Source organism: Tenebrio molitor, chromosome 5 (genome assembly GCF_963966145.1).
Source record: "Tenebrio molitor chromosome 5, icTenMoli1.1, whole genome shotgun sequence".
Lineage (NCBI taxonomy): Eukaryota > Metazoa > Arthropoda > Insecta > Coleoptera > Tenebrionidae > Tenebrio > Tenebrio molitor.
The window spans coordinates 15,340,602-15,367,960 of NC_091050.1; the positions used below are offsets into that span (position 1 = coordinate 15,340,602).

Below are 27,359 nucleotides of genomic sequence, written 5' to 3' on the forward strand. Positions count from 1 at the left end.
TCGTGTAGTGTTGTTTAAAAACTTCAAAAGTGGTGAATATTTTAAATTCGGTTTAATTAGCGGTGATAAATTCAAATCAGAATCAGTTAGGGTAGGCAACCAAACATACGGGAATCTGCTGGTGCGATTGCCGCCTCCGTCCTGTCACTGCAGTTGTTTTTGTAGCGTATCGGTGATCGGCCGTGTAAAAAACGTGTCGACCTTTTCTCGTTTTTCTCTTAGTTTGGTCGAGTTTTCCGCGATCTGGAGCATCCGGGCGCCCCCTGTCGTTCTTCCAGTCGAATTTTTTGCACGCATTCGCACGCACGTGCGTATAGATGGTTCGCGCCACCGCTACACCGCAACGTAACGTTGCGCACTCTTCCGCTATGGGCAAAAAACTTTGTCCAAGGTAAAATTTGACATGCGCCGATAGGTGCAAGACCGAGTGCCAGTGTACAAAACTAGAGAGAAATAAAATTGATTGTTTTAACAGAGAAATGCATCTCGACACTGGCAAATTTTTTCTTAAACTCGTACCTAATTAAATACCTAAGTAAATGTTGTGATAATTGTGATAAATGATAGGTTAGAATAATTTCGCGGCAACTCGCGATTTTCCCAGTCTACATAATATAATAACATAATATTCCATTGTACCTGAATCGCTGTGTATTTTTAATTTATGGAGGGCTAGAAACGCAAGGATCCGCCGAGGCAACGGGAAAAATCGTCGACAGGTGAGTGGCTTTGTGTACATTTGCACCCCCGACGGTTTGCATGTCTTTCACTTTCACCCCAATCCACCAATCAGACTCTTTGTTGCAACGGGATAACCTTCAAATCGCCGGAGCCGTTCGTTCGAATTTGGGGGCCCCGTTCGAGCCGAAACGAGTCGTCGGAGGGCCCCGGAGCGTCGTGCGGACGTCGGTGCCCCCTCGCTGCGCCAGTGGCGTGCCAGGATAACGTCGAGTTGTCCTTTGTGCAGGATCGTGTGTGGAGGAAGGTGGTTACATAGATGCCTGGCGCATATGCATGCCTACCTAACTATTGATTGACTCATTGACTGCCGTGTAATAGCGAAGAGCAAAATAGCTAATCAGCCAACCAACCCTTCGCACACGCTCTCGTGCATACGAGGACCCAGGAACGGTCGGCCGACCCTCGCGTTGCCAAAGCAATAAAACACCTCTTACGTCCACGGTTTGCAAGGCATTAATTAACAAACAACCCGAAAAACCTAAAATGGACATAATTGGGGGCTTGCACGCATAAATTACAATAAATTTCGCCCTGCCAGATAAGACGACACCGACCATCTGCATCACTTTCGCCGCGTCACTTGTCAACCGGCGGAAGTTTTTCGATTTTTGTCCGACAGCCCCCGGGGGCAAATTCGAAAAATGTGCCTCGTAACTTATTCAGCCGCCTCCGGAGCACCTGTCACTCGCCCCACCGGCCCGACTCGACCAAAACAAAAACAAAACAAACGAACGTCACTTTTCGGCCGCCGCCGTCGAGGCAACCTTCAAAGCGGAAGACGTGCCGAAGAGGTGCCAACTGAAATCAAGGTCCGACCGTCGAAAACGGCAACTGTTGCAAATTTTCGCGTTATTAGAGCGACAGGAGAAAGTTATTGTGTCGGCAATTGGTATTTTGGAGCGGTGCCAAAAATTGTGGTTTCTTTTGGTGCGAGTCCAGTGGCGTACAACGCTAATCGAACCTTCTAATTGGGGGGTGTAAATCGCACGGAAAATATCCATAAATGTTTAAAAGGGGTGAATTCGACGTTTTACGAGCGGAATTTACGGCCGGGTGATAAATCAACGTGAAAACTGTCTCCTGCCTAGTGTTGAATCGGGAAAAATCATAAAGAGATGGCCTAGTTTCGGGGCTTCCCCGGCGAGGGCGGGAATAAAAGTGCAAGTGATGATGCGATCGATTCGTTGGAGCAGCGGCGACGGCTGTTCTATTTTAAAGTTGTTGCACAGAGGTTCGCTCAAATAATCATGAAGGGATTCGCTCTCTCTTACGTAACCGCCACTTTTCGGGATCCTGTCGATCTAAAGACACGTCTCCTCTTATTCCACTTTATTTACACGTTTACCGACAAAAAATATCTTCACGTTAACCCCACTCCAATCAATACCCAAAGTGCACTCTGCAACAGAAGATATTACGATTGCGACACGAATGTGGAACGTTCCGCAATTTTTCTCAATTGACAAAAAATGTTAAATACATATAGGGTGTTCATTTAAATGGATACTCAAAGTTGGCTGTGAAGAGTCGATTGTGAACGCACTACGGATTACAGATCACGCATCAACTGTTTAAATCTAACCTTACTTTTTGCGTTGTTTGCGTTTTTACTCTGCAGACGGACGAGTCGTGCGTTAAAAATCCTTCTTCAACGCCAACTTTCGGGATGAATTTAAATGAATACCCGATATTAACTATCAGTCAACATTCAAAATGTACTGTGCAACAGAAGAAATACGGTGCAAAAAAAGTAGGCAAAGTAGGCTACGATCAAAAAAGCGTACGTCTGAGGTTATTTCTTTATTTGTCTTCGAACGGATGTGGAAGGAGGTGCTTCCCTCGCATAATCTACCACCTCGGCAGTTTTTCCGTTTGGACCACCGACTTTCCTTCCAACACATTCGTTTTCTTTAAATAATTCCAGTTTCCTTTACAACTCGGCAAACGTCGTCATAAGAATGGTCGACCGCTTCGATGGGAAAATCCCCCTGAAATCCTTCCCAACAGGCAACAAAATAAAATTTAAGAAAAGACTTTTGGTCCACGGTTGACTTTACAGTTTGTTTTTTTTTGTCTCATTGTGCGTACCGACTAGGCCGTATTTTTAATAGTTGCTCTGTATTATTAAATGACAACAAAAGCAATGTATGTGAAACTTGATAAAATTAGATAACATTCTGTCATGGCATTTATTATGGCATCTTGAATATAACCTTAGTAGTGATTAGATGGTGTGACTAATAAAATCCAAATAATTACCAATTCACTGTCATCATTATGATGTCAACTGAATTTACGAAACATTGCGAGCCCTACAAGGAGTGTTACGTTTGTCGAAGACAATATTATCACCGAAAAACGTGGTTTAGTCCTTTTAAAAAAAATATATACAAGGTGATTTACAAGGAATAATGAGCCCGACGGAATAGAAAATGCAACCCGCAATTCATCAGGAGAAAAACCCGGACATTTACCGCTTCGATGTCCGGCTTTTTGTTGCAATGTATTGTGGGTTGCATTTTCTATTCCATCGGGCTCATTATTCCTCGTAAATCACCCTGTACAGGGTGTTTCTGAAATACGTGTGTTAATTTTAACCAGTGAAAGAACTCGCTAATTTATGAAACTTTTCTTTATAACATTTTGTAAAATTCGTAAAAGTATTCCAAGATTTTTTGCCCCACAATTTTTACCAAACGAGTTGTTTTGTGTGATTAACTAGTTTCTATTTTTTGTAACCATGAGAATCTAAATTTTGATTATTTATTTTTTTCTATAACAATGGAATTTTTTAACAAAGCTCTGTTTCTATCACAACAGAAAATTTTCGCCCTTACCCATAGGTGGGTATACACTTTGATGGTTAATTTATTCCAAATTTTAAATCAATTTGTATTGCTTTTTCGTAAAAATGTTATAGAGAAAAGTTCCATCATTTGGCGCGTTCTTCCACTGGTTAAAATTAACACACGTATTTCAGAAACACAGAACACAGAAACACAGTAACAGAAATAAGTTCATACATACATTAATTTTAACCAGTAACAGAACTCGTCATGATGAACAATTTTTCTATGTACTGTTTTTTCGAAATCGGCAATTTTGTTTAGCATCCCCCCCCCCATAAATTATGTAAACCTTCAAAGTACAGGTTCTAATAATGGGCAGTATTTTGATTTCGTAAAAATGCTTAGAAACGGTCGTCACATTTATAGTCACTTTTGGTCTCCAGTGGCGGGTAGCGAAATTTTTGGAAAATTTGAAACAATTTTAAGTCATTAACGAGAACGTTTACGAAAAGAAAAATTAGGAATGTTGTTACTCTTTATGAGTTTTATTACCAGTTAAAATTAATGTACTATTCCGGACACGGAATCTTGGCCAACATTTTTTAGACATTTCTAAAAAAAATGATGTAAACCAGGCATTAGTGTCATTAATAAATGACAATTATTAAAAATCACTTTGAAGTTTTTCTTGTGACATCAAAAAAGCAAGGAAATGGCATTATCGAGTCAAAAGTTGGGTTATATTCAATAAAGGCCAGTTCACACATATTTGTCAGTTAAATGTCAGTTGTGGCCAAGATTCCGTGTCCGGAATAGTACTTATTTCTGTTACACGCTGTATATGTATTTACAATATGGATTTGGTTTCTAAATATTTTTTCATGTTTTTTTTTTGTATATTGCAAGACACCTGTACATGGTATTTTCGCCTTTTTATTTTAGCATCGGCCAAGAGCTTCGCTTCTTCTCATGTTTCCTGTTCCTGCCCGCCTTCCACCCCCGTCATATTTCCTTTTTTATCCGTACGTAAGTTACCTAAAGTGGGACCCTTAAGGGGAAACACACCCACTTTCATTAGTTTCGTTTAGGTGGCGCACGTGTTCGTCGCTTGTCTCCGCCAATGCAATTTTCATTTGTTATTTCTGGCGTATGTGATTCCTGTCGGTGGCCGTGTCGAAATAATTAAATTAGCAGTCTGCGTTTTGGTACGGAGGCTGAGCCCGGCAATACCGGGCTTTTATTATTTAAATCAATTAGCCTAAATTATTGCAACCCCGGCTGGTGGCGGAGCCATCGAGGGCTGCGCGGGGAGCGAGAGTGAAAAAAAACCATCGACCTTGAACTTCCTGTCGCTTTTGAAATGCCCGAACCGTCAAAAGACCAAAATCTGTGATCCCCCGACACCTGGGGCGTCGAAGATGGCGTCGGCGCCCCGACGCCCGGGGTGCATCGGAGCGCTTTCGATTTTTGGCGTGGTCGCAGCAGCAGCAGCAGCAGCACGGAATAATTGAACGTGGAGAAATAGAAAGTGAAGGCTTACGACGATCGACCCTGAGAGTGCGGCACGCAGTGCGGCGGCGGCGGTGGCGGCGTTGTCAGGGACGGCGCGGGGTGGCGGGGGCGGGCTGCAAAGCAGAGTGCAAGGTGTCTGCGCGACGACTCGACGCCGCCGCCCGCGTCCTCCGCCGTCCTCGACGTCTGCCCACGCTTTCAAGGGCCAAGGCTGTACGGTACCCTGGCCGCGTCTCGCGCCGCCTCACCCCCTCGCGGGAGGCCGCCTCCTGGCCCCGATCGGGTCCGTCACTCCGGTGACATTTCACTTTCTCTGTTTGTGTCACTTTCATTGAGCCGGGTCTGACCTTGCAGCGAGGGTTGGAGCTGTCCTGGCAACAAATTATATAACCCAGGGGCGGCGGTGGGGGGCGTTCGGATCATAATTACAAATCGAACTGACAACTATCGAGCCTCGGGGGCGGCACAGGTGGCGGGGGCGGTTTTTTCGCGATGCATAATTTACCCGAACCGCTCCACACCGGTGACGTCAAGACTCTGCCCAGGGTTAACAAACCTTAAACAGTTTATTACACGTTATCCTCACCCCGGGCCGATTTTTATCAAACGCATAACGGAGACAGTGGCGCCGCCGGAGAAGGGGTGCACTTGATTGATGGACTCCACGTCGGGGAAAACTTCGACGACGCGGTGCACTGACGCTTTTTACGGCTTCACAAGTGTCCACTCCATCCCACCGACCTACTTTTCGACGGGAATACTCAAAATCGCTATTTATACGCACCGCGCCCGATTTTACCGTGCGGGGGCTCAAGGTTGCCAAATATTCGACAAAAGGATCCCCAAAACATTCATGTCCAATTTTGAGGTTAACTCCGCGACTCCCTCAAACACTAAAATATATCAAATTTATCATATTTATCAATCAAATAATGAAAAATATCTCACCGGTTAACCCGAAAACTCCAATAATTCTCCCGAATCAGATCTTTAATGATGATTAATTATTTAATCACTTCTTCGTAAACAGTCTGACGTTTGACACGATCAAGTAATGAAGTGTCAAAGGTAACTTAACGACGGACGTGTATAAAGTTACGATTAAAATTGTCGTTTAATTAAATAACGAATCTAAATGACAAATTTATTTCGAGAAAACTCGCCAAGCTTCCTGTTTGTTTGCTTTGAAATCGTGGATGGTATTTTTTTGTCTGGAAACGATAAATTCGAGATGTCATCTGTCAAAATAGCGCCAAATGAAACCGTTCTTATGCGAGGTGGTTCTTTAAATTTGCAAATTTTCCTTCCGCGCGCCGCCTTTTCGTCATTTAAATATTAAACGGCACAGACCTACATCACCGAATTGCCTGTTGGGCCCCGTCCGCATCCCCGTCTCTTCGGCGGCGCCGTTTGGAGAACCCAAAAATAGCCCCGCATCTCCCGATCGATAGAAATTTGCACGTTCGTCCAAATCCCTCGTATCGGCCGTCTATTTTCGAACAATTGCGGCATTGCGTGGCATAATTCCCGCTCCGAACGAATACAAATTAAGATGTCGTCGTGCGGCAAAAATCAATCGTCCGTTGGGCCCCGGCGACCGATGGACGCTTCCGCAGAAATTTTTGTAGGTTGGCTGGCGTGCGAACCCCACCAAAGCGCCTCGTCGATCCCGTTCTTATCAATAATCAACCGGGCTTCAAAAATGTTTGGGGCGTGTTCATTTTTTAATGTAAACTCTTCGGGCGCCCCTCGCCCCAACATCGAAGTTCAATCAGTGGGACAACCTGATGATTAAATGAAAAGCGTGCTGGTTTTTAAATCGACCGCCGGGGGCGCTCCATGCGTCCGGCCGTGTAGCAGGTGGCGATGGCCGAGGCCGGATCTGGATTCGGGCGATAATCAATTCGGGTTGGATACTCCGAATTTTTCTAATTTCCACTCGGCCAAAATAATTTATTATTATTCGCCTCTTTCGTGCGCTTTCCCGGTGCTGCGCCCAATTCTCGCCGTCCCCGTCCTCCTAATTTCCACCGCGGAAATACATACATACTAATATCACCGCAACTCCTCACCTGCCGCTCTTTTTCTAGTCTAATTAAATTCGGAGAAATCCACAAGCTCCGTCCGAAAGGTGCGAGCTCGCCATTATCCGACAACGACCGTATTTATCTGGCCGAAAAAATTTAATAAGCGCATAATTAAACCCGCACGGGGGCCCCCGCCCGAGCGACGCCGCTGTACGCCTGCCGCGGCGATCACCCAGTGGCGTAACTGCGGCTTTACGACGCTAACTCGTCGCTGGTTTATGTTTTAATTTAGCGGTTTAAATGTGTGGATTTTTAACAGGACTCGTGCATTTTTATGAGCCAAAAGTACTACGGCCGCGTGATTTATGAAGCTTTCGTTTAGAGCCGCCGACAACGTGTTGTTAAATTTTATGACTTCATTGCGAACCACGACAATTTATTCCTCAATATGTATTCAAAATTTCGAAATTATCCTCCAATTGGGTCCCAAACGGGTTCACTTGGACGCGAATCGGGCGAACGACGAGGCCACGAAAATGAAAACTCTTTCCAAACCGATGAATTTTTTAGTGCGTCCTCTCTACATAATGTGACCGAATTACGGACCGACCCCATTTCCTCCACTAAATATTTAAATGGAAATCGTTACCGAGAAAATGTGTCAGTTGTCGATTATTCTGTTACATTTCCGTTGAATAACTCAAAACTTGGACCAGAGTACTTGTAGACAATACCTTATCTATACATCTTCCAAGAAGTATGTATTTTTTTTATCAGCGATAAAAATGTAGCTACCGTATTAAGTAAAGAATTCCCATTGAGATATCGACAAATTTTCACCGAGATATATGCATCACTTGAACACAAGGACAACGAACAAATGGAAAACGGTTATTATCTCATGAGAAACGTGTACTTTTTTAATTCTGTAATCTGGATGGAGTTAAAAATAAAAACAAAACAGCGTGCTTGATCGATAATATAATAATTGATGAAAATACATTTTGAGTTTTTCATTTTTCCCGGAAAGAGATCATGTGGAAGGACATGAAGAGGAATGTTAATCTGGAAGATATAAATATGGAAGTGTGCCAACGAATTTGGAACATTAAAACTCAACCAGAATAATTATTATAAATATAATCAGTACCATTTGAATAAGCAGTAAAAATAATGCTACATATTTTAGCAGTCAAAGGCAATATCCTGGCGTGACATTTGGATATGACAGCATAATCGTAAAAATAATCTCGTCGAGCGTATCCTTCAATTGAATTTAATTTGCATTGACCTCGAATATTTAATCGGATGCATTTGCAGCTCGATCGCGTTCGGCGAAAAAAAATTGTTGTCGTCCGGACGCTTGTTACGCCACTGGAACATTTCGACGAGAGCATCCGCTAAGGTCGATTTTCTGTTGCAACACCTAGAAAAAACCGCGGTCGTTATCTCTTTTTATGTATTGAAACGAGTAAATATTTTCAATGTGGAAAAAATCTTCAATCTGAAAAGTGTCCGACCTTGGATTTTTACCTAGTGCGTAAACAGAGAAATAAAATGGGCGCTTTATCAGTGCATGAATATTTGGAAATTCAATAGATAAGCGCGATTTTGTTATTTTCGTGTAAATAAAAAAATCTAATCTCGTTTTTTCCACAGCCGTAAAATGCACTTTGTCCGGGCCCCCCGCGGCCCCCTCGGTTTTTGTCCGACCACCTTTCCATGCGGAAACGGTGCTAATAATTATCGACGATAGAACAACGAGCCGTGCCAACTTGACGGGCCGAAAAGCACCAGATCTGTTGTGCAACGATCGGACCAGTATCATGCGTGTAGGTAACCTTCTATAAATATGAATATGCGTATTCGGCCGTGGAATTTCGACTTCCTTGTTTGTCGGCAGCTTTTTTGAATACAAAAACCCCGACCGGTGCGTCTAATTAATTAGCGGGCAAGGAAGGGGTCAAGAGTGCACCCCTGCGGTACGCAGCGGGCCCCGCTCCGGCGACCTCCGGCCCCCTTATCGTCCCGAAATTTTTCTGCGTGTGCAACGGGAGCAACGCTCGGCGGCGATAAGCGCCTTTTCCGTATCGGTTTGGCGAAAAACGCGTTTCGCAATGGCGCTCGAGTGCACCCAGGTCGGGCCGACGCGGCGGCCTTATCGAATTCCGGGCACGGGGCGGGACGGGGCTCGAGCGTTGCCACCACGAGTTATCAATAGAATTGGGATCTGGTGATGTAACGCATTGTGAAATTTGGCGCATTTTGGACAAACACGCCGCACGGCCGAATTTATGGGTGGTGCGGTGCCAAGAGGCGGCGATGTCGATGGTCCGCATCGGAGATTTTGCGTAAACAAGCTCCGGAAGTCGGACCAGAATTCTTCAGAAGCGACGGCGATGGTCAAGGATGGACCGTTGGCGGTCGACAAAAGCGTTACGACCGTTAAACGTTAACGGATTTGGGTCAAAATTTTACTTTCAAAAATCGCTATCGCCCCACTAAAAGGGTTACGATGTGCGAAAAAAATGGAAAGGTTCTTGTTTTGATAACGAGGAACGAGCGTGAGGATGTAAAAAGCGTAGATAAAAGAAACGCTACAAACCATAAAGTGTCGAAATGGTTTTGAACGGTTTTGTCATAACTCGATTTTGGAAATTAATACTACATGTTATGAATTTTAAAAACGTGAAAATATCATTTTCACGATTAGGTAACCAAATTCCTGCGAGTAATGCTGAAAATTTCTGTTATCGGGTCATTGGCGAGACCGTGAATTTGCGAATTTGACAAAACAAGGTCGTTACAGAAGTTTGGCTCAATCGGTGCGACACAATTTCTCTTAATCGAGTTTTACAAAGTACACTGCGAGATTCTGCGACGAATCTCGTTAACAATAGTTTCATATAAATTGAGAGCGACCTGGGAAAATGTTGCTAGCTGAACGAGATTCTCCCAATTCCTGCAGAATTCTCTCAAATTGTTCGTTATGCTATTAACATTATAAAATATACATTCAATAACCACAAACGAGATGAGAATGGTTGAGAATACGTTGGAAGTTCGGTGGGATTCTCACGATTCCTGCAGAATTCCCTCAGGTTGCGTTTATTGTATTAATTGTACAAAATGCCAAACAAGTCACAAAAGGGATGAGAATAGTTTGAGAACCACGTTTGTCGTTGTGTGAGATCCTCAAATTCCTGCAGATCTGAAATTTCATATTTACGACAGAATTTTCTTTTCCTGATATTTGTAAGATCTACTGTCAACATAATCACCTACTTATGTGATAAAAATTTGTAGTATCACAGTGGCGAAATAAAAACCGAACATATCCTGCAGCTGGCAATCTCTTATAGGTTAAAATGATCACAATTCCTGCGAACATTTCTGGGAATTCGTGATTATCCTGATTGATGATCCAATCTGGCGAATTTTTCCGCCTCGTGCATTCCGGGAAATATTCCTGCTGATCTTAATCCACGGCTGTGTCAATTCCTGCTTAAATTCCCCGTTAAAATTTCGTGTTGGTAAAGAAAATCAAACCGACAGTATTGAGGTTAATTTTACTTGGGGGAATTCACTTGAAGATCGATTCCGTTCAAAGAATTCACCATTACTTTCCAAGAAGGTCGTGTGTGTCATTTGTTTACATTTTTGGTGATGTGTTAAAACAAATGCAACGACCGTGATGCAGGGGAATTTATTTAAAAGTGACGAAGTTTCTCGAGAATTCTTCCGTGAGTGTGCATTCGTAAAAAATTTTTAACACAAGAAGATGAGATCATTTCCTTCTGATTAATTGTCGGATTGTTGATGACGCTCGCTGTCTTTTTCTCGTTGGAAGCCGGAAAGCGTGGACTTTTTGGAACGGTTGCAGCAGCGGGATTTTTTAAGAAAATTTCAGTTCAGTGTACTGCAGAGATTACTTATGGATGTTTGGATCTTTGTTCGGCTGCCAAAACTCCTTCCGCGGGGCAGTGGCGTGCGGTCGAGCTCGATGACGGCGCGCCGCTGCTCCTTCGCTACAAACAAAGATAATAATTCCGGAGGATCATGACCATAATAACCTTGCTTTTTCCGCCGAATGAATCCGTTAAAACGCAACCAAAACCGAGAAGGAAAAAAGGCGGCGTTTTCGAGCCAGTGCGGCCAATTAGCCCCCGAATTAGGCCCTCACGGTCGGCCGGGCCCTTTGGCCGGGCAGGTGGAGCGTGTCGTGCCCCCTCCCCGGTGCGAAAAAATCGCGCTGCATAGCGGGTCAGCGGGCGAAGAGTGGTATTTCCTGCTGGTGCAGGAGTTGGCGCTCGCCACCCGCCCCGCCCGCGACCTTGGCCAGATAGACTTTCCCGATAACGTGGAGCAGCGGCGTTCGTTGGGGTCGCAACACACGCACACATCAGCGCCGTGGCCGTGCACATGCCGCTCGCAGGCGTCCTTAGCAGCGGCTAATGCCCCGGAACCCCTCCCGCTCCCCATGCCCAAATTTCTCATGGCCACCGCACCGATCGCGAAGCGACATTTGCAAACCTGCAGCACTTTACACTAAACGCACACACACACACACGAACGCCCGGTTTAGAACAGCGTACGCCGCCTCCCCGCCGATGCGGCCACCCGATGGTCAAAGTTAAGGCCGACCGCCAAGGAAATAACTCAATTATACAACAAAAAATTATTTTACTACTTCTTAGCAAACTGATAATGTAGGAGAATTACCTCGACATTTTACAACATTTTTTTAAAAATTCGACGAAAGTTACCTTGGCACACCACTTTTATTTATTCAAATTTTCGAGTACTACTTGTAAATAGATAAGAAAAATAACAGTCGACTCGTTTCTCAATCTAATACCCTATTTAGGGCCATTAAACTGTCCACTTAAGCTGCGGCAATATATTTGTTTCTCGTTAATATCAAATCTATCAAGGTTCAAAGAGTTCAGCCAAAATTTTAAACAAAGTTAGGCCTTCATTAACAAACTTGGTTTGCCGCTTATCCATCAGCCAATACTGCGATTTTTGTCCAAAATCCGGTGACAATTACCACAGCCACGTCAGAGCAATACCAACTTTTTTTTGACTCATCCTTATCATACCAAGCATCAACTTTTAGCTTTTTGGACACTTGCCAATTGTGAAGAACAAAATTCTAAAGCCAAAATATTTTCTCTTCTTCTGTAATTTTCAGTAGAGTTTGACACTTGTGACATCAGACCTAAAACGCTCAATTTTAAAACAGATTTGTATTTTAATCTTACTAAATTCGTACCTGAAACTCGTAATAATTGTGGTTGATTCTACGAAAAAATGAATGTATTCATTGTGCATCGTTATTTTGGAAATTCTTAAAGCGTCCGATACATAACCTCAAATTTTGAACGCAAATTATCATGTCTTGCAATAAAACGTACAACACGAATGACACTCATTTTCCTTTGACGCATTTCGTTTCACTACATAATTACCAGTTTGGACATGTTTTAAGAAAATTTTTGCCACAATTTGACACATCGTGAGTGTCAAGTCAATGACAGCAAAAACAATGGATTAACTATGTAATTGCATGAAATTGATAAAGAGACTCTTTTGAATTTGATTGTGATTTAGTATTAGACTTTTAAATAATGTTAGATATTGTACAGAAAGGAAGTGGAAAGAATTATGCACCGAAATAAAGTGGAAGATAAGATTGGACAACGTACGTAACGTTAATCTGTGCACATTGTTGGCTACTTAACGCGTTAATTTTTTGTTTCTTGGTGGTATTATTTTTTAATTTAATAGATAATGGTTGTGTCACAAAACAGAGGGTCCGTTGTCGCCTTGTGTGTCATCTGTCAAAATTGACAGCTGTCGTTTGAAAACCTGGCGAAACCGGCGAGCAGTAGAATTCCCAGGTGTCCACTCCGTTGACAAAAAATCGCACTTTATGCACTCGAATCCTTGACTTTGTCGCTTCGGTGCGACCGATTCGGCATGGAATCACCCATATCGCGATCTCTTCGTTGCGTCATCGGCCACACGCTCGGGGCCTCCTCGCAGGAACATTCTAGGATCACGGTCCGCCGCAGCGCTCCCATGCACTTGGCTTTTTTGTCGGCTATTTTAGCCCTGACATTTTTTGGGGCCGCTCACCCGGTCCTGTTCAGGTTCAAGGACTGCGTGGGATGTACATTAAAAATCAATAAGGAGCTAACAAGCATGTTACATCCGAACCTGCAGGAATCACGACAATTACCCGATGACATGCGGGAGGCAAGCGCCATTTTCGAATATGGCGCCCGGGTTCAACGCACCAATCAAATCCCGTGATGCAACCTAGCAACGCAAATAAACAAAATCATCGCGAGTGCGGTAGGCGGCGGAAAATTCGCCGGCTATTTTTAGTGTTATCTCATTGTTCTCGAGGTGGCCGAGCACCGCTCCTCTCGCTTATCGAGTCACCGGTTTTTTTAATCTGGTCTGCACCAGCTCGGGGGCGCCGAGAAAACGCTCCCCGCATCGAATTTCCGGCGCCGGGGACCGACTTTTCACGTGATCGTTTTTTATGCACATTCTTTTGTTTGACCTATGACGTCACGATAACATCTAAGTGAACATGATGTAACGCTTCGGAGGCAGAATTGATCGGTGGGATTTTCAGTTTTTCTTCAGGCGGCGGCTGAAAACGCGCCAACTTGTCGAGCGCTTTTTGCGGCGCTTTTTAAATGAACCGGCGCAATTTATGGACCTGACGTCATCACGCCAAAACTGTCCCAAATGTCAAATTTGAATCCGAGGGAAAACCCCCCGAGTCAAGGCCCGAATGCCGGTTCTTTTCACCGATGCACGCTGCCGAAATTAACACAATACGAAGAAGAAATCCATGCGTAGGTTGCAACAAAATCTTCGCAATCTGACGAAACAAATTTAATTAAATTCTTGGTTCAACATATTCCTGAATTCGTTGGATTTAACCGTCAAAACAAATATTTCATTCTTTCCGGGGTACTTATTTCTGAAATCTTGTTCATCGGTTCGTCTTTGGAAATATTATAATCGAAAGCAGAATAAATTGGTTGAATGATCAACGATCATGACAAATCGTGACGTTAGCGTACTGCCAACCCAAGACACTAAAATCGGTCGACGAGTCGACTCCTTTCTCAAAGTAATAACCGATTTGGGGCGATTAAACGGTCGGGTTAAGCTGCCACAATATATTTGTCTGTCGTCGCTAATAAATCCATCAAGACTGAACGGATTCAAAGAGTTAACCCAAAATTTAAAACACGGTTTCGATTTCGCGCTTTTCAATCCAGTTTTCGTTCCTTTTATTCGTTGTTCAGAGTTAATAAACACCAAAAATCTGTATTTTAGAGCTAAAATGCATTCACGTTGTTTTGGCATAAGGGGAGGCCATGAAAATTTGGAAATTCTTTAGATGTCCGATACGAAACCTCAATTTTGAAAAGTTCCAATACTGCAAATTGCCACATCGTGAAATAAAACGTAGGTACAATCGCGGCCACGGAATTTCATACATCAAATTACTGTCATTTAAAAAAATCCCGACGTAGTTCATGCTTTATGGTCATTATGACTGATGTTTTGAATTGAATTTTGAAGCTTGCCAGAATGGCTACAATTTCTAACTTTAATAAAGTAGAAATAATAACTCTTTTCCAAAATGGTAACTCTTATGTAATTTCAAAATTTGGTTAGATTGTCACAAGTTGAAAATTTTTCCCTGCCTGATTACGCCCATGTCAACAAAGTGTTAAAAAAATTAGAACAAAATGACAATTAATGTCATACAACATGATGATAGGTTATGATATTTACGACCGTTTTACAATGGAGCATTTTCTGTTGTGTCAAAGCATGATTTTGACGACCAGTTTTTTTGCTCACGACAGTACTATCGCGGCCAAAATACTTTGGTCGTCACTTTTTGACACTTCAAATGTAAATCAAGTATTAATGTCAATATACATGACAATTTCAAATTATTCTTGTCAAAAATATGCCACCTTCAGTTTTTGACAAATATAGAATCGTCTTACTTGCTTTTGAAGGTTGTCTAAACCGCGACCATGTTGATCTTTTGCTTTTGAACCCTGCCTCCGCAGCTGGGATTTACCCCACCCGTATGACACTGATAGATTAAAATAATTTTGACAGTAGTAAAAAATAAGGTTAAACATCCTAAAGTTTGCTTTACAATTGAATGTCATTTATGTCACATTGACGACCAAAGTATTTTGGCCGCGATAGTACTATCAATTACATCATGCAAAAGTGGAGACAAAAACAAATTGACAGGCATGTTAAATGTTAAAAGTGAGGTTAGTATTACTAAAGACCATTTCACAACTTTTGCCAGTGAAATGACATTGATGTACGAAATTCCGTGGCCGCCACTGTACAATATGCATGATACTTATTCTTCATTGATGTATTCCGATTCAATAATAATTATCACTTTGAATAAAACGCATTCACGTTGTTTTGGCATACCTAATGGGAGGTCATAGAAATTTTGCATTTATTTTGGTATAATAATAAAGTGTCTGTTGAATTAGGTTATGGTTTTCTAAGTTTGAGATTATAAATAGCGTCAATGGCTAGTGAATTATTGTCAGTTTTACTAGTTTGCGATAGAAGAATCCTCAGGCATCGCGGGAAATTCAGCAATATGTTATTATGTTCATTTTGATAGGTCCGCATGTCAGGCACTTTAGTGACCGAAATCAAACAGTGTGTCCAACGTTAAAAAAATAAATCATGGCCTCCCATTATGTCAAAACAACGTGAACGGTGTTTGAAGATAAATTTTGCCACAACATTTGGGAACAACAATCATGACGTCAATGTAATGACACTAAAAACAATGGAATTAATTAACAATTTGACATCTAAGATTATTATTTAAAATTCGACTTTTTGGAGAATTTTAAACGTCAGACAAAAAGGAAGTGAATAGAAATATGCACCGAAACGTGGGATTAAAAAACTGAAAGATAAAGCGAAGCAACGTACGTTAATCTCTGCACATTGTTGGCTGCTTAAAAAGCATTAATTTTTTGTTTCTTCGTACTGATAAAATTTGAGAATTTATTTTTAGATTAGAATTGTGTTGGTGGAACCGCGACAACAAAACACAGGGCCCGTTGTCGTCTCGTCTGTCATTCTCCATCCGCTAAATCGAAATCGACATGTCTTGATTTTAACTCAATTCTTGGTCCACCACATTTCTGCTTCCCCTTGTCGGTGGGGCACTTCGTGAGTCGGAAGCAGAATAAATTGGTTGAATTTTGGACCGTGGGATGCGGCGGTTCGATCAATTTTCGCCCCATTCCCAATTAGTGACCCATGAAATCGACATTTGCCCAGGTAATAGCGCGCCTTGTTGTCGGATAATTAGCGGATTTGGTCCTGACGAAACCGTTCGGGTAATCCGTCCGAGGAGCGTGAAGCTTCCCGGAACGCGCTGAGAAAATTCATAAATGCGAGTCCGGCTTCTCCATCGACGTGAGGAGCTTCCTGACAGACTTCCCGTTTCATAAGTATCCTTTTATTTTCCGACGCACTCAATTATCTCCCGTTACCGGAGTCGAGCCGAAAATAGCCGCAACGCTGAGAACAGGAGCGATTTTTCCCCGGTGCAATTAGGGCGGCCGGAATCGCGCCGACGAAAATAGTCCGGGTCAGCTTCGATCACGATGTCCATTAATTATGTACGGAAGGATGTGTCCTCCTAATGTACCATCACGACAAAAATGTCGGCTCGTGTCTAATAAACTATTGATAAGCCGAATCGATAAGCTGATAACGCACACATCGCCCCGAAAAACCGCCGCGGATTGTTGCCGGAACCGGCGGTACAGTTGGCCGACATTTAAACAGCTGAAACCTGCCGAAATTTACAAAACCCGTCCGACGGCATTTTAAATTCGCCCGTTGTAATTGATGGAGACGGTATTGAGGCCCACGTGGAGCTCCTCTCGCCAAAAAAAAATCCACGCGGGTTGCATAATCCGATGCGTTTCCGCTTTTTTTCCAATTTAACGACACTAACAGGTGGCCCTAATACGCGCCGATGATGAATAGCCCGCGAGCACGTTATCCTTTTTCCAGTCCCGGCACCAGTCGAACTTTTATTGGGGAATTAAGGAAGCAGCGCGCCTCCTTACGTCACCCTAATTGATTGTTGTAATTTTTTGACAGTTGCCTCGATACTCGGTTTAAATTTAGCCGTTACGATTGCATTCGCAGCCTCGAGTGTCTTATTTCCGTTCGACCGTATGCGATTTTTTTAAATAGAATTTTTCGCGGCGGTGCCAAGTCGCGCCGAAGACACCGGACGAGGGATTTCGACAGGGGGGTCCTCGCCGACCGAGTCCGTCCAAGTTCTCGAAAATCACATTTGCATCATATACACACACATAAATTCGGACGCACCGTGCTGTTGAAGCTGCGGCTGCAGGAATCTGTACGTCCTTCCAAGAGGAAAACGAACAAGACGTCCTTTACTTGAGGGTCGCTGCAAGACACGTGTTATTTCGGAAAAACCAGTTGGAGCGCGCAGTCAAGATCAGAAAAAAATCGGATTATAAATTCGGCCAGGAATTTTTTTTTTTTTTTTGAAAAATCTTTGAAATCGTAATCGACTTTTTGTGTTGTTATTGCCGAGCAGCTCAAAGAAGGCCACTTCACATATCTGTCTAACGCATTTATGCAAATGGCTCCGAAATAATTTCGCATCATTGTTTTAAAATTTCATGGCCCTGCGTATTTACGGAAGTGGCGAAATGACGGTTCAACGTAAAATTGCGGTGATGGTGAGCAATTGATTTGTCGCACAGTGCACCACGCATCCTTTCACCAGCGATAAACAGATAGTGTGTAATTTATGTTTTAATAATTAATGACCGAAAATAGTCCAATTAGAATAATTTAGACACAACATCGCCATAGTTGGCATTGAATTGATTAATTTTTCGTCATCGACCGTTCTATAAATAACGAAAAATCAATAATCATACTTCACTTTCGTTTGAATACGACCCTGTACTTGAACAGTGGTGTTTTGTGTCAGCAACCCGGCGAGAGCCCTTGATCTGCAAGGATCAACAATTATCGCTGTTCGGTGAAATTTTGTAACAGCCGAGGACTTACACGGTGACCCAAGTTGAATTTTGTTGTTGGTCGATCGTGTGAAATCCAATATCCAGTCGAAATCTCAATGAAATTCTACATGTGGAAGGCCAAATATGCACACGTGTGACATAACAATGAATATGTAGTAAAACAGAAATACGGTTGTTTTTACGACTGCAAAAAGTTGCTTTTTTAACATAATCAACTAATTTACATTTATTATTTTAATGGTAATAAATATAGGAATAAAAAAATTAATATTCCCAACACCGCTCTTCACTCCGCCACTGCTGTTTTTATTGTGGTTATTTCAATTTCTTTTTTTCACTTTCGTCAACACTTTTTCATTTTTTTACAAGTCATCTTCATCGAGCACACCACTGTCTGCTTAATCACCAGTTGTGTTTTCACTTTTAGATTATAATTTTAACTTGATCTTGGATGGAATATTTTTCATTTTTGAGAACTCGACTTTGCAAATGTTTTTTGGGACTTCATTGGTTTTTCTTGCCGTTTTCTTCGTTCTCTTTATTTATTGTATCATAATAACTATCATTTTTATAGCAATAAGGCCACATTTTAGCTTTGCATATTTTTACATTGTTATTGTCACTGCATAACCTCAAATTTTAGATAAGACTGCGAATTACCTAGTATTACTCTGTGGTACTGTCGGAGTATTCTCATTAAATAACCGTTCCATTAATCCATTTTTCAAAAAAATCTGTGATAAATTTGGGGACTGAGATTGTGAGACATCCTGACCTCAGAATAGCTCTAACCGTCCTCGATTAATGTCACAAAACGCTCACTCTAGTGGGTTATTTGTGATGTGTACGTTGTGTAGTACCTAACCTCAAATTTTAATTAATTTAAATATTGGGAATCATCAAATAATAATTGACGCAAACAAGATCTGCGTAATATTTCACTTCAGTAATCATGAAGGATATTTTTTTTGTAAAATGCTTCTAATTAAGACAAAATCTTAACCAGAGTGTTGGCAATCCCTTTCGATTAATTTTGCCGATGCATAACCTCAAATTTCAGATTTTTTTTCCAAGACTGATATTGCGAATTACCGAAGCACGTAAACATAAAGTACGAGCGACACTTAAGTATCCGCACTTTAATAACAACGGATTTAGAAAAATTGTCTCATAATTGAGGAAATTCACATTGCATTGACAGTGCGTGACGTCAACAACATACTAACCCTATTCTATGGATTTTGTCAACGCACAACTTAAAATGATTCTTTTTTAAACGTCCATATTATCCAACAATCATGATGAGTGAAGTTTTACTTCACCATACATTTTTTTTAATAACCATTATTAGTTCAGAATTGTGACAAATCAAAATGGGATCAACTTTTTTCAAGTTGTGATTCCTATCTCAAATTTGAGATTTTTCAAACGCGCCGATTTTATTTACTTATTTACTTATTTTGCAATATTGTTTGTAAATAATGTCTTTATAAATTTTTTTTTTTTAATCTGTGATGATTTGGGACCCAGATTATGACAGATCGTGACGTCAGAATGAGTGTCAACCGCCCCAGATTGACTACCTAACCTGAAACTTTAAATAATTTGAATATTACGAATTATCAAACAATGACCCATGATTGGCAAGATTTGCTTCTTAACGTTTTAATTTACTCATTGGAGGTAAATGTAGTGACCGCAGTATGAAGTCAACCCTCACGTATATGTACAGTTATGTTAAAATAAATCTGGGACAACTGTTGTAACGTAACTCTCAATTTCACTTGTGCATATAAATCTGGGACACTTCTTTTTTGGGTTTTAAATGCGACTTCAAGCAGTTAATTAACAATTTATTTTAAAAAATATTTTAGCTAAAATTAACAATTCAATTGTTGTTATTTTATTATTATCAGGCATTTTGCGGTAAAATTGCTTTGAAAAGTGTAATCACTTGTGAACTTTGACAAATAAATGAAATCTGCTATTTTTTTCTAGCAGCAAAAAATCCATGGAAATATTTTTCTATGTTCAGCCCACATTACCCTCGAAAAATAAAATTGTTCCAGATTTACCTGAACTAGCAAATAATTTTTAAGAATGTCATTAAATTTTGACCATAATTCTAACCTTTTTCGTAAGAAGGTTTCATTCACACTATGGAAAAATTCTAAAAATGTGTCAGTTTTTATCTGACAGTTCCCGCTTTTTGCAACAACTGTACATAATCCCAAATTTTAGATTTTTACGAAGAACCGAGCGCACAAGATAGATGTGCGAAAACCAGCGTGGTAAATAGAAAAAAATATATTCAAATTAAACACGAAGAGTAATAATATTGTGTGATGTAAAAAGTCGTGTTTCAGGTTAGTTTTTTTTTTGTTGGTTTGATGATTTTAAAGTTTAAACAATTCCAAAGATCGGAAGCAAAATAAAATTCGCATAATTGGCGCACCTTGTATTAATTATAAATAGCGCGGTTGAGAATGAGAGAAAACGTCGTGTTAAACAAGAAGTGCGGTGTGATGGTGCAAGTGTGGAAGCGTTTCCACGAGCGCGACGTCCAAATCCGTCGAAGAATCCGGACCGAATGTGCATATCGGATGGGCCTCGTTGCGGAGGCGCAAGCAGGACGCATAATTTCGGCAGGCCGGCACATATAACCTTGCTAATGTTGATACGCGGCCTGCGGACGTGCACCAGGAGCTTACGTAATAGGACCTATGCGAATCCGTCCCTGGCCCCGCGTCCTCCCCACCAATTTGGCAACTCGCAAGTTCGGCGAACATTTTTTCCTGGTTGCCAGAAATAGCGGCTGCTAAAAATCTCTATTGCAGTTTTATTATTTCTGTTTTTGTGCGTGTCGTGTTTTGTCGCGGAAACGGACCGAGTTTTCGGCGATTTTCCGACGGGACGCCCTCCGCCGATGATGCGAGACGTGGGGCCGCCGTGAAAAGTCGACAGTTTCTTCGGGAAATTCCTGCTCACACATTCTCCGCATGAATTATGGAAATGCGAGGTATGTTTTTCCCTGTTTGAGTTTTCCGCGTGGAAAGCGCCGCCTCGGCAGTGCCGCGGGTCGCGGCGAGCGATTTTCCGCGGCGCGCTGCAGGCCGGAGGTGGTTTGGCATTGAACAATAACATTAACCTCTAGTATTAATAATTTCCTTGCATTCCTGCCGCCGCGCGCGCGGAAATTTCGATTTTCGCCGGGAAACGGCCGGCGTGAGGTGCCAGTTGCATAAGTCGGCGCTAATTCGCGGGCCCCCCGTGCCTGCAACTTTTTCAACCTTGAAAAGCCTAGTGCATTGTCCTGCATTAGCATTAGACCCGTGGTTGGATTAGTTTTTTTCGTACCCGGACATGCCTTTTGTTGTTGGAAAAAGTGCTTCGCCGTGCAATTAGCCGGTTCTTCATCATGTGACGTCCGTTCTATTTGCATCGGTCCGTTCGAAAAACTTGGCAGAATTTTTTCCGGTTTCTTTTTTTAAATAAGACATAAAAGCGTTTGATGCGGCGCATTTCGCACAGCCCCCCTTTTATTTTTACATACGTGCGCTGCAAGTGAACGCACCAGAGCGCGGCCCACAATATGTATATAATAAAAATTATATGATTGAGTTTATTACATCATGTCATTGTGTACGCTCGGTTTTGACACCATTGAGTTCAAGGCTGTAACAATACAACTTCTAATATTCAATTAGCCGACGGTTTGCATTGATTGCCTATACCGCCACCGCTGCACCGCCGCCCCTCGCTCTTCTCCGTATCGAATTTTTCGTTGGTGCGACGCGAGATATTGTTGATCTTTAATATTTTTATCGCCGACAGGGTTACACTTATCATTTTTATCTGCACTTTTATCGCGACTTTGTTTATTATTTGTGCTGTATTTTTGTGCTTATTTAACTTGGGTATTATCGTTGGCCGCCGAAAAAAATTATTTTTGTTAAGATCTTGCCAATTATAAATAAACAATTCATTCATTCACCCTCGCAATATCGGTCATTCAATGATATTCATTTGCTCATCGTTACGTGGCGCACTTATAGGCTGGTCCGAAACCATAAACAATGGAAACTAACTTCGCCGTTGACAACGTCATTCTACCGGAGTCACTGACTGCACTTTCTGACTCACACTCTTAATTTTAATTTGCATCGGGCCTCGTCGGAGGTGGGTTTTTTTTTAAGCTGCAAATCATCTCTCTTCTGGAGCACGCTCTTACCATCTTTCTCGGACTCGTTCGTCGAGGAACAATCCAAATTAAAACAAATTACCGAATGGTAATCAGTTTTGATAATTTGCATTATTTATGAATATGTACACATTTTTTGCTGGGAAGTGCGAAATTGAACAATTTACGCTCGTTTTCAATCCGCCTTAAAAAATTATTGCGTCTTCGTCGACCTTTTCACGAAAAAAAGCGACGATTCGAGCTTGCCGTGAAGGTTGGAATCGATGTCGGTGCTTCATTCGTCGCTGTCGCCGGCACTGCAACAAATGACTCATCACGTAAGACTCGACTACACTCTCGGTTTTTCTTTGATGTTGAAACAAAATTATTCGAGCGATACCAGGTGTAAAATATATTTTTTTAATATTGGCATTGTTACAACAACTTGGCACAAAGTATCGCAAAACTGATATGACTCTAGTTGTCAACTTCATCGCCAACGAGTTTGTTTTGTTTTGTATATATAGACAGGCTTCCCGATAGTTTCTTTATTTTTAAAATTAAAGAGTGCTGATGGGCTTTGATGCATGGAAGTCACGTCTGTGCTGTGTCCATCGATGTAGCACCAAATTTGGCTTTTCATTGGATTTGAAAGAGAATTATGAAAAATGTGTGGTTTAATGCCACCATAAAAAAACACGCGGTGAAAATAGTGCTTGCCAATTATTACAAGTACAAGTACAAGTCAGGTCTTCACTTTAATAAGTATTTTTGTGCAAATATAGCTCTGCAATATATTTATTAAATTTTTGTAGTCTTAAAAGGTGGTGCTAATTGGTTGTGGCACACAGAAGTCACGTCGGAGCTACAGTAAACAACTAAAACACAGATATGTACATATATTTTTTATCTTAAGAGAAAATTAAGTAGTCACTATCAATAGAAAATATTTTTTAGGTCATTGTCATTATATGTTTTGGTTCTCAATGCAAGTGTTATTTACACATATTTTCCTCGATTAATTTTTATCCAACTGTGACAGATATAATTCACTTCTCTGCTTGATTCATCAGTTCATCACATCATTATTATTCGAAATGAAGAATCATATTTTGTTTATTTCAACAACTTCACGTCCGAGCTGTACATTTTTAAAAGTTTTCTGGCTGTGATAGATACAAGACGTGTCGTTGCTTAATTCATCGCTGCAATACGTAATTATCCGCATGCGATCGATTCAGTCGACTGCAGTCTCGATTTTTCTTTGATCTTGAGAGAAATCAAGTACGAAAAGTGTGACCTTGCTACCAGATACAAAAGATTTTGTATTATTTACCAAAAGATACAAATTATTACGCAATCAACAGTGTACGTCGTTCTTTTTTGTCCGTTTGTTTATGCAGGTAGCCTTCAATAGTTTGTTATGCATTTTCCTTGACGTTTTATGGGAACAAACATTGTTTGCTAATTGGTCATGACACACAGAAGTCACGTCGGTGCTTTATTTGCTTAATTTTCCACAAAAATTACAATTACTATCTCTACTTTTTTTGACATAGTAACATCACAAAAATGTACCCATAAACTATAGAAAAATTTGTGTATCCCTGTGGTTTTTTTTAATACGTAATTGTGTACGTTTTTGCAACAAATGCTGACCAATTATGACAGATAAAAGTCACGTCTGTGCTTCATTCATCGATTTAACGTTTAAGAGAGCTCAGTCTTGGAGATCAACACCTGACACATCAGTTGAAACAAATTATAGAACTAAAAACCACTTGGTTAATAGCTTGGCAGTCAAGATGTAGCTGTTATGTATCTTATTTTCGGACAGTTTTCCGATAGTATTTTGTCTTTTTATCTTGTATAAAACAATTTAAAAAACTATTCGTCTCTAGGTCGTGACACGTGGAAGTCATTTCTTTGCTTTGTTCGTTGATATACAGGGTATTTCACGAGTGATAATGAGCCCGACGGAATTGAATATTTTAATTTCATAGCCAGCTTTTTTCGGAAATGTAGTGTGGGTTGCATTTTCAATACTTGAAATACCCTGTATTAGTAGTGGGCACTCGTGACAAGTTTAATATTTTTTGATTTTGCAACAAGAACAGATGAAAACGCGTCGTTTTAAATACTAATAATAATAAGAGTGGTGGATTTTGAATGACGTATTGTAAAAAAATTCCAAAATACATAGATATATCTTGACCAGTTTAGAGTAAATAAGCTAACGAGAAAAATAAATATCTGCGGAGCAGCAATATATCGGACTGCAATGTTGCCGAGAGAAAAAAAAGCATCCCCCGAATCGGATCGGCACTTGGCGGCGGTCCAGCCGCCCCTTTGTCCCGCGCGAAAAATCCTCACGAATTAATTTTTCAATAATTCATCAGACGAGCTCAGCCCGGTCCGGAAATACCTCCGAATTCCATAAAAAGCCGCAAACCGAAAACGCTAGCGGGAAACGCGGAAATGATAACGACCAAATCGCTGACGCACCCCGATGACCCCATAGTTTATGCAACACGCGTAAGCGGCCGCCGCCGTATTTTTAGCAAATCAGGAATTGCGAATTTGCACGTTTACGATTCCCCTCTATTTTTAGACCAGTTTGTGTATACACGCCGCCGATAAATCGCCGCGATCGGTTGGCACCTACGCCACTGGCAAGACGCTTGCCATTGTTCCGGGGCATGTATTTGCCCAGCGCTGTTTGCAATAATGATAAATGCAGATAATTTTTATTTGGGCCGCACCGCATTTTTCCGCGCGCTTCCTACGCCGCCGATAAAGCGTCGTTCGGCCGGAAGCGGCGACGGTGCGCTCCACTCGACCCAGGTGCCCCACGTGGTGCACCCTTCCACCTCGAATTGGCGATGCAAATTCGCGTGACCACCGTTTATCGACGAGGGGAAGGACTACGGTCAAGGAACTCCGCTTAACTGGTCGGGATTATGATTATCAATCAGCCTGATGGGTCCTCGGGATCACGCTTCTGCGCTGCATCTCCTAGAAAGTTTCCTTTTGGCGCAACCGTTTCATGGCCTTATTGCAGAATGCACGAGTGCACGTGTCAACAATAACGAAAGTACTCGACAGGAATCTGTGTCATTGTATTGTTGCAGCGCGCTTTCTTCATGCACTTCCACGGTGAAATCGGTGTCGTGGTGGCCGACATGCATCGCTGCCCCCGACGACGGATGCGGTTTTCCGCGTTCGACGCTTTCCGCAGGACTCGGGGGCGGCGAGCCGGTCCCCTAAAAGCGCACTTAAAATTCGTCGGCCGCCTTAATTTTTTTATTCGCCGCCGCCCCGAAAAAATTGAAATTAAATTGTTCCCGAAACCGTCCCGTAATGCTGTTATCTTAGGTAAATCGCATTTGACAGAATGAAACGGAACGAAATCGCATTAAAATTTGATACACGGCACCCTCTCGTGTACAGTTATCGTCAGATTTAATGCCGCCCGCGCGTCCGCCATTAAATTTGCACGCCGACTCGATCCTCGTCGAAGGTGCTCGAATCTCAAAACAAACCAAAATAATACCTAATAATAAATAATAAGACTTTTGTTTCTTGTGATATTTTTCTTCTGGTCGCGATGGCAATTTGGCGGTGTTAAATGATCGGGTCGAATACCACGCGAAGGGACGGTTTCTTGTCCGGATGCGAAAAAAGTGTTCACGTGAGAACGCAATTTTCGCAAATTGGGCACTTGACATCGAGAACCGGTTCCTCGGACCAGTTTGGGCTCAACCGGGAAAGCCGGATGGACGGTCCTGGTAATTATGCAACCCTTTTGTGGTCGAGGTGCAATTGCCGGCGGCCTTGGAGATGGCAGGGGCGCACCTCGCCTCGAAGAATTCGAGTTTCGGCCGGCTTGTGTAATTTATTTGTAATTATTTGTAAGGACAGCGGTAACACCGACGTGACTAGGTGTGGCCCTATGGCGCGCCAGGATAATTAAAATGCGAAAGGCCTACCAACCGTGAAATATAGGTAACAGTTGGACTCGCACCGTACGATAGGTGTGCAGGAGATGACACCGCCGTGGTCCTCGCTTCCGTCCATGCAGAATGTGGTGGTGGTGAATCGGAGCGGATGGGTTAAGCAACGACGCCGGTTCTGCTCGTCGCAGGTTGCGATGTTGTCTCGGAGGGACGGCCCCGGTCAACGGAAAAATGTTTTTTTTTTTGCCTACGTGAGATATGCAAGTAATGCAGTTTTGTGTTTATCATGGTGAAAAACAAACGTTATCTCGTAACCGATTATTTAAAAATTAACGCGCCGATAAGAGGAGAGATAAACGAAAAAATACTTGGCCGCAGATTCGAGATAGGTGAAAAAAAATAACAAAAAAAAAATGGCGGTTCCGTTGCAAAGGAAGTGCACGTGTCTGAACGAGCCTGTTATCGGACTAGAAGAATTCGATAAAAGATTTGATTCTGAATCAGAAAATCGAATGACAAGTACAATGACGAGTGCAAGTTTTGCAGATAAATACGTAAATGTGTTTTTAAAAAACACGTCCGTTTGATTAAAGAGTCGTGAAGTTTTGGTATTTTTGGCGCGATTTCCAAGATCATGAGAATTTTCGAAAATTAGAGATTTTTAGTCCCGTTTCCGTTAACAAAACCTAAAACATTTGAGATTCCGTTGTGTACGTTCAAGATTTTTGTCAAGTTAAAAAAAAAGATCGTTTATGTCCGCTGACGCCTTCACTAAGTGTTTCTTTCGTTTGTTTCTAAATGACGTTTTCTGATCTGTCACATTTTTCGGTTGGTGATGCTTCTCGACAAATGTCTCTTTAAAAATGTTCCTATTCGTGTCAAATTAACCTGTCCGAGACCAGTTCATAAACAATTAAGGTAACGAGTGTTCAAAAAAAAATGTGATCAAGTAGGCCGTGGCTTTGTCTGTTTTACAAACACAGGTCGTCGCTATGTTTTGACATTTCCTTCAGATG

General features: G+C 41.9%; 1 protein-coding gene and 1 long non-coding RNA gene across 4 annotated transcripts in view; one reads left to right on the forward strand and one right to left on the reverse strand.

Annotated features, from left to right (window-relative positions):
- Positions 1-97: 97 nt before the first annotated feature.
- chinmo (Chronologically inappropriate morphogenesis) overlaps positions 98-27,359 on the forward strand; it is a 46,090-nt gene continuing 18,828 nt past the window's right edge. Inside the window, exon 1 of one of the 3 annotated variants that reach the window (XM_069049336.1) lies at positions 98-719. Coding sequence is in view for 2 of the 3 variants with exons in the window: in XM_069049335.1 (XP_068905436.1) it covers positions 21,214-21,226 (13 nt within the window). In the remaining variant the exon portion in view is untranslated. Of the gene's footprint in view, positions 720-20,752; positions 21,227-27,359 lie in introns of those variants that run through there. The other 2 variants (XM_069049335.1, XM_069049339.1) reach the window with 2 other exon arrangements.
- Positions 11,832-13,122, reverse strand: LOC138132019 (uncharacterized). Its single transcript, XR_011159963.1, has 2 exons — positions 12,345-13,122; positions 11,832-12,290 (listed from the first exon to the last, which is right to left on the reverse strand). It is a non-coding gene; the product is annotated as an uncharacterized lncRNA (long non-coding RNA).